Raw genomic sequence first — 7,901 nt, forward strand, 5'->3', positions numbered from 1 at the left:
CGGCCAAGCAGGGAGCCGGCGGCCGGATCCGTCTTTTGGGGTGGGCAAGGACGAGTATAAAAGAGCTGCCGTCACCGTTCCACTGGCTTCCTCGAAGCCCGTCTTCTGGATGAGTTGTTCCTTTCAAAACGGCCTAGCCAATTCTGAGTTCTTTTCCAACTTCATTTAAGCCGTCGACTTCATACTGACGTGAAAATGTCTCTTAGCATGACAAGCGTGGTAAGTTCCCAAATTCAGACCTTTCACATATCTCGCGCATTTTGGTACGTTTAAGGCAAGACTAACCCTTAAAAAAATGACTTTTTTCGTCCCAGAACCATTTGTACAACTTTCTTAGCCAAAAATACCATGTTTCAAGTGTTTTCGCTTATTTCCTAAAGAATTTTGTTTCCATTTTCTTACAAATCAAACATTTGGGTTAAGACGGAATAATCTCCCTACTACATACAATCATATTGCTTCCTAAAATCTTAAATATCAAACAGTACTCAATACCTAACACTAACAAGTACTTAGTACTCTAATATCAATTGGCTTAAACTACTCTTATATTTGATTAATTTATACAATTCTCGACTTTCATTTTAATCCATGATATCAAAAGTGCTTTTTGAATAAAAAAAAAGTCAGTTTTGAAATTTCTCTCAACTAATTGAAAACTTATGTTCACTTTACATACAATAGTTACAATGTAATATTGTATATACACTGACAGGCAAAAAGTTCCACCCACTTGCAATATAACTTGATTTGTATATATTTTTATATAGTAATCAAAGTTTCACGTTTTTTAATGTTTAGTAATTGAGTCTTTGTCTAAAAAAGAAAAAAATTAAGGAAAATGAAAAAATAAAAGAAGGACAGATAAATTTGTTTTAGATTTTTAATTAACGTATCAATTTCCTCCTCTTGCCTTAATTACATCTCGAAGACTCTTCAGCATACTTTCTACAAGTCTGGAATCTCTTTGCTGGAGGTTAGTCCATTCTTCACGAAAAGTCCTTTGAAGATCTTGGAGTGTTTCAGAAAGTGATGGATGTGTTCTTATTCATCTTTTGAGGTTATCCTATAAATGTGCGACAGGGTTCAAGTCTGGAGAACGGGCTTAGGCTAAGACCCTGATGTTATGCTGTTGAAGGTATGATTGCGAGCGACATATGGATGGGATTTTCGTGCATTAGAATAGGATTGTCGCTGATTTCATCGAGGATAGGCGACGCATGATGTTCTAAAATGTCATCCACATAGCAAGTGGCCGTCAAAGACCCTCCACGAACACCAACTCAGTTCGACAGTCCGTTGAAATTACAGGCTACTACCTTTCATATCACCTTCTCCACACTCTTTCATGCTCATCTGGAGATTGTAGAGCAAATCTACACTCATCTGTAAAAAGTACAGCAGACCAATCGTGTCACACCACATCATCACCAGCAGAAAGTGACATTTTTAATTTTAAAAATTGAAATTTAGAAAACAAAGTTGAAAACTAAATAGTTTATTCCTTCAGAATTCAAATAAGACTGAATAAACATTTTCAATTCCGTAAACAGTAAACATTGAAAAATCCTTTTTCCTTGTTTTTGATTAAGGATTAAGAGTGTTTACCTCTAATTGATATTACCAATTTAAAACAGCATAAAGAAATATTTATTGATTAAAACAAAGAGACCAATTAAGTGCAGAATTTTCTTTTATTGAGAAAATGAAAAAAAAATCAATTGCGTCGAATTTTTTGCTTGTCAATGCATTTTACTGAATTAATAAATTTTACAAAAATGTTTAAATATAAAATTATGGTGGGGGGGGGGTTAAAATGTCATTAAAATCGCACATAAATTTTTAACAAATTTTTATTTTTAATCGATGATGCAAAAACCCTAGTTATCACCAACCTTTTGCAAATAGTTTTTGAGCAAAATATTGACAGATGGCATTTTGGATATCTATTTGGAGATCTGAGATGCGGTCTTGTGCATCTCTTTATTGCGCCAATGTTTAGATCTTTATTTAGTTCATCTTCACGGCTCAAAGTGTGTGTTTTCTGTGTAGATATGTTGTGTGTCGTGTTAAGAGTGTTCAACCGTTTGGGTGGTTTTTTTTTCCAAACCTACATCACACAAGACTGCATCTCACTATCTCCAAATAATCATTTATTAACTGTCATTAAAAATACACATTTCTGATATCCAAATTTTCAAATTTTTTTGCCACTTAGAAAATGTTCTACCAACAAAAGGAAATCAGACGCAATATTGGGTGCCTATCCATAATTAATTAATTTTGTCCAGGGTTTGTATTGTGCAGTGCGATCTTGCATTATCTTGTTGCAGAATAACGCCTTTTCTTTTGAAAATCATTGGGCACTTTTAAATTAACGAGTTACTCGATCTGATTGTTCACATTAAAGGTCTGCATCTCAGTTTGTCCAGTTTCATCACTTCAAAATGAATGATCCCTTGAATATTCCACCAAACATACAAAAGCACCTTTTTGGGGTGTAAACCTAGCTTAACTGTACTGCATGGCAATTCATTCGTAAAGAGCCACTGCCTGTTGCATTTTAGATTATAGAGAACCCATTTTTCAACTCCAGTGATCAAAAAAAAACCTTCTGTATTGTGAAACTGAAGCAAGTTGCATGTGGTGGACCAGTAAGCCTTGTTTTCTTTGGACGGACTATACAGAACCCAAACACCTGCTCTGCTTACTTGGACGGTCGACAAGGTTGGTTAAGAGTGTTTGACAGTTCCTCCTTTCTGTGACCTAACCCTTCCCCGGCATAAAACATGCACCTGTAAACAGTCTTTCCTTGTCCGAGCACCAAAATTCTGGAACTCCCTCCCTTTAACTATCCGCAAAGCCGCTTCTGTTATCTATTTTAAACATCTCCTCTCCTTCCAAACAGAGTGTATTGAACCACAGCTTAAATTTGTTCATTAATATTTATTTTCGAAGTTAATTTTCAGAGAAACTCTTTTTAGTTTTAACCCCTTGGGTTTTTTTTTTTTTTTTTATAAGTCCATTGTTATTATGTTGATCACCCCTACAAGGTTTATTTTTGTGTCATAATGTTATTAACTTTTAATTTAACCTATGTGTTATTTTAAGGTGACAGTCCTGAATAAATTAGTTTTTCTTCTTTCTTCTTATTTTGGATTTAGATTTATAAAGGCTCAAATATGCACATTTATGTACATACATACAAACATTTGCTGAGACTATTAGGCCTATCTCTTAGTTCACTGGCAATACCAGCTTTTGCTATGTACAGCAAATTGCTGGTAGCCTCGAGAATCACTCATCCCAGGTGTTGGCAGACCTGTCTTATCTGTCCAGCGGTTTGGTTGTTATGCCCCGTACTGCGGAATGGTGGTGGACTTTTCCAACCCCCCCTGAACCCAGAACTGCGTGGCAAATATTACTCAGACATCCTAACCACGCGGCCACTGCAGTCCATTCTCTTGACTATTTTCAGATACCATAAACCCTTTTATCTTGAAGCAAGACATAATATAAATATATAAATACAGATATGACAGCCAAAATTGTTATAGATCCAAAGATTATTATTTGCAGTTGTGGCATTTCGGACTGTTTTGGGGTTATATAAAAATCTGGGTCGATCTCATCAGCGATCAAATTATTTAGAATTCCCATCAACTTTACATTTTCATTTTTTATTTAGAAATCGTGAGATGATTCCAGACTGCATCTCACGATTTCTAAATAAATATTGATTAACGGTCACTAATCACCAAACATTTTTACATTTTTATTTTAAGTGAATTAACTGATCACTGGCCATCTGTTTATTTAACAATAAATAAATTATTATTATTTTTTTAAAATTTGTTCTTAATTATTTCACAAAGCAATATTGAAAGTCAAAACAAACAAATTTTTTTTAATTTATGTTGTTTATCTTTACAGCATAACTTGTACATGAGTGTCATCGAAGGAGTTATAGGTGGTGTCAGGGAATTTTTCCTAGACGAAGGTGTTGATGAACAGGTGCTGTCAGAATTGAAACATTTATGGGAGACAAGGTTAAAAGCGACTAAAGCCGTAGACACAAAAGCAGATAAACCTCCGCAGCCTCCAATTATTAACAAACCCATTAACGTGACCAAAACTGGCAATGGTACAACCCATTCTTTATGCATTTTTGAGTATAAAATTAATCCGACCTTTTTGTAAACAGTATCCGGATATATGATACAACCTTGTGGAGGTGTTCCAGTTCAAGATGTACAGGGCAATAAAAATGTTTCATTTCAAATAGCCATCCCTTCTACACAGCAACAGCAACAAGGTGGGAACTCAGACGTCAATCCACCTCGATATATCACTATTCAAGTACCTCCTTCAGCTTTAGAAGGTCAGTTAAGTTTTAGAATTAATTTGCTATTGATGACTATTAACTATAAAGATTTTAAACTTAATGATATAATTTTTTTTAGGTAATCAGCTTCATTCATTGTTGACTGGTCCAGTAATATCCGCTACAATGGGCTTACCGCCAGAAGTGGCTACTCCATTACTTCACCAACATGTATCAGCACAAGTTCAACAACAACCTCTACAAGGCGCAGGTAAGACTGCGGCATAACTTTCTCACTGGAATTGCAAATTAACATTAATTTTTGTGCTGTTGGTATATTTCACTGAAATGCTGATTTTACAGCTCACTTTGACAGTGAACAATCAGTAATTATGTGCATGTGCATTATGAATTTCCTTTGCAGAAAGGAAATCCTAAATTTTCTCTCTTCATAAACCATTTTTGATTGCCGGTTATATCAGGGTCTGCCTGTCTTTTTCTTAAAAATGGGTTTGATTAATGAGAATTAGTTTTTATTTCATTTTATTGTTTTATTATTATTTTTTTAACATGTATATTTTATAGCTTCATCGTACTTGATTTCTCTAAAGTCAGAATTAAATTAGTTTTTATTTATATTGATTAATGTTCTAACTGATAGTCTTGGTCTTGCATGTGGTACACAACCAACCACAATTAAAAACTTACAATTAATTCAATCTAAAATTATTATTAGAAAAAGAAAATAAAATAAAAAGAGAAAGAAACCAGTTTAGAACTTTAACAAGCCCCCTCCCCCCATTTTAGGTGTAATCCAACAATCAATTCAAATAAATGACCGTCAAAATATTGATTCCACTAAAAATGCTCAAGGATTCTTAGTCCAAACACCGTCTGGAACCGTAAGACAAGTGGACGGCCCAAATGATACATCAGATGACGATGATGAGGAAGAGGATGAAGAAGAAGAGGTCGACGACGACGATGATGATGATGCAGATGATAAAGAAGACGAGGAAAATGACGACATTGATATTGGTGCTGAGGAGGTATAAAAATTTAACCATTATTTTTTTTTTTAATCTGTACACTGAAATTTGATTTTTACAATCTCTAAGATGCATCCATACTGGGCGAGGAGAGCATTCGCCTATGTTCCCAAATGCTCTGTTCATCTGGTGTGCATATGAGTGCAAATGTTCATTCATGCTTGTTGTTTCTTTTAAAATTTTGCTTCTTGGATTTTTTTTCCGGTTCGAATTACTAGAATGTTTGGTATACCAAAGTTCGGATTAGGTAGAGCACAGTGTATCGGGGGGAAAAATTTAAAAAAAAAAAAAAATGTTTTATATATTTTATCAAAGGTTTGCTGCACCGCACCATATCACCCCTCTCGGGTTGCCTGTGTTTTTGAAAAAAGCCCATTTATAAGTATGCCTGGTTCAAATGCAGGCCACTGGATTTGAACCTGGGACCTTTACCTTAAAGTGATGAAGTGATGAGTACTGTGTCAACACATTGCGGCCACCGATGCCCCTTAGCAATTATTTTAATCAATTCATATTACTAGTAGTAATATAGTACTAATTTTCTATTGCATAATACTTTAATTAAATATTATATAAATAATATAAATATGATATAGATACAATTTTTTGTTTGTTAATTTATCATAACTGTTAGTTACAAAGTAATTAACTATATATGATTAACTTCCCCTTTTTTTGGCCAATTAGTTTAAATTGATTAAATCTTTCCCTAGGTAAAAAAACAAAAAAAACTGAGTACAGTAGAAATCCGTTTATCTGGACTTGGAGGGACCGGGACTTGTCCGGATGATCAAAAGTCTGACTAATCTGAATTTGTGATTTTATTAGTATCGTGTCATAAAAACGGAAAAAACATACAAAAGTGAACACTGTATCAAGTAACATTTAAAGTAGTAGATGGTTTTTATTAGTTTTATTTTTGTTTAAGTCCGGACACACATTTCTTGAAAAATTTATATGTAAAAAATACCCAATAAAAATATATGTAATAAAAAAAAATCTTTTCAATGGAAGGCAATATACAAACAACATGAGGCAACAATTTCTAGTGTTTTAAAGTAGTATACACTTTTTTATTTATTTAATTAATTAATTTTTTTTTTTTAAACAAAAACGTGCCTCTCCGGCCTCTTCAATCGTGTGACTAGTGGAATGGCGATTTGGTGGCCTTTACGAATTTTGAACAACAAAATAAAGGTCCCATAGTTGAATTATGAATTTAAAAAAATTAATTACATGCATTGAGAATTGTGAAAAATTTATACAAAATGTGTGGTGTTTAGTGACCGTTAATTAATGATTATTTGGAGATCGTGGGACTATACCTCTATACACTACTGTACCAGACCACATCTCATGATCTCCAAATAATTTCTAAAAAATATTTTAACAAAAGGATCTGGATAAATGGGTTTCCACTGTACAAGATAAGTCATGGATTTATATTTTTACCTTAGTTCACACATTTACCAATTTCAATTTTAAATTCTCATCCTTTTTGAAATGGTCACTACAAATACGACTGTGATTAGATGGTGTCCAATTTTGATTGCTTAAATCCATTTTTCTTTCAGTTCTTTGGAAAACTGAAAAGCTGGAAAGAAATTCTTATTCCCTCAGCGTCTTCTGTTCTCTTTTTTTTTGGTTGTTGCCTGTATACTATATCCATTTTAAAACTGAATAAGTGTTCCCAAACTCATGTTTACCAACTTATATTGAAACAAAAATTTAGTAAAAAGTTAAAAGCACTGTGTAAAAGAAAATGACAACGATAACCAAGCAGAACGAACGTTGTTGGGAGAGGCTAGGTGTGCTTACCTTGAGATTTCAGAATACATTTCAAGAAGACTTATGATATGATTTTTATTATTATTAGTACATTTATTTATTTTTTAATAGGAACCCCTCAATTCTGGTGACGATGTAAGTGATGAAGATCCATCAGATATGTTCGATACTGATAATGTAGTAGTTTGTCAGTATGACAAGGTAAATTGAATTATTAACGACCATCATTGAGATTTATTTTTCAAGTATTTTCTAAATGTTAAACACCGTTTCAGATCACAAGGACCAGGAATAAATGGAAATTTTACCTGAAAGATGGTATCATGAATTTAGGAGGAAAAGACTACGTTTTTCAAAAATCGAACGGCGATGCAGAATGGTGAAGGTGTTTATTTATCAAGAAACAAGTTAATTACAGTCATTTTAAAAAATATTTGGTGATGGGATTGAGTTCCTAGCTGCACATTGGACAGATGTGGCATTCAGTTAAACACTGCATCAAATAATTTTATGTTTAGGGTAACAACCATCTATTGAAAAAGTTTTTTTTTTTGTTCAATTTTCTGTTGATTTCCTTAAAAACATTTATGGAGTAAATTTTGGTGAGTTTTTTTGCAATGATACCTTCTGTTTTAAAGTCGTTTTGTTGGCATTTTCTTACTTATATGTTTTATTTCTTTTTTTTCTTCATGTTATAGCAGATTCTTTTGTAAAATACTCACCGTTTCTTCTTCTATTAT

General features: G+C 33.4%; 1 protein-coding gene across 2 annotated transcripts; it reads left to right on the forward strand.

The window, feature by feature from the left end:
- The first annotated feature begins 49 nt into the window (after window positions 1–49).
- Window positions 50–7,691, forward strand: LOC106666362 (transcription initiation factor IIA subunit 1). Of its 2 annotated transcripts, none has more exons than XM_014393521.2 (7): window positions 50–219; window positions 3,934–4,144; window positions 4,205–4,381; window positions 4,464–4,595; window positions 5,132–5,373; window positions 7,273–7,362; window positions 7,437–7,691. In XM_014393521.2, exons 1-7 carry the CDS (start codon window positions 196–198, stop codon window positions 7,542–7,544), a joined length of 984 nt encoding a protein of 327 aa, XP_014249007.1. In that variant the 5' UTR covers window positions 50–195; the 3' UTR covers window positions 7,545–7,691. The 2 variants fall into 2 exon arrangements, with proteins under 2 accessions (XP_014249007.1, XP_014249008.1); XM_014393522.2 differs by having other exon boundaries at window positions 51–219; window positions 5,198–5,373.
- Window positions 7,692–7,901: the final 210 nt, after the last annotated feature.

Source organism: Cimex lectularius, unplaced genomic scaffold (assembly GCF_000648675.2).
Source record: "Cimex lectularius strain Harlan isolate CLEC.00 unplaced genomic scaffold, Clec_2.1 scaffold124, whole genome shotgun sequence".
Lineage (NCBI taxonomy): Eukaryota > Metazoa > Arthropoda > Insecta > Hemiptera > Cimicidae > Cimex > Cimex lectularius.

Bases quoted from the DNA above. Each gene is read 5' to 3' on its own strand.
- LOC106666362 (XM_014393521.2), top strand. From the start codon at position 196: ATGTCTCTTAGCATGACAAGCGTG. The intron at 4,382-4,463 runs GTCAGTTAAGTT...AATTTTTTTTAG, and splicing joins ACCTCCTTCAGCTTTAGAAG to GTAATCAGCTTCATTCATTG. The intron at 5,374-7,272 runs GTATAAAAATTT...ATTTTTTAATAG, and splicing joins TTGATATTGGTGCTGAGGAG to GAACCCCTCAATTCTGGTGA.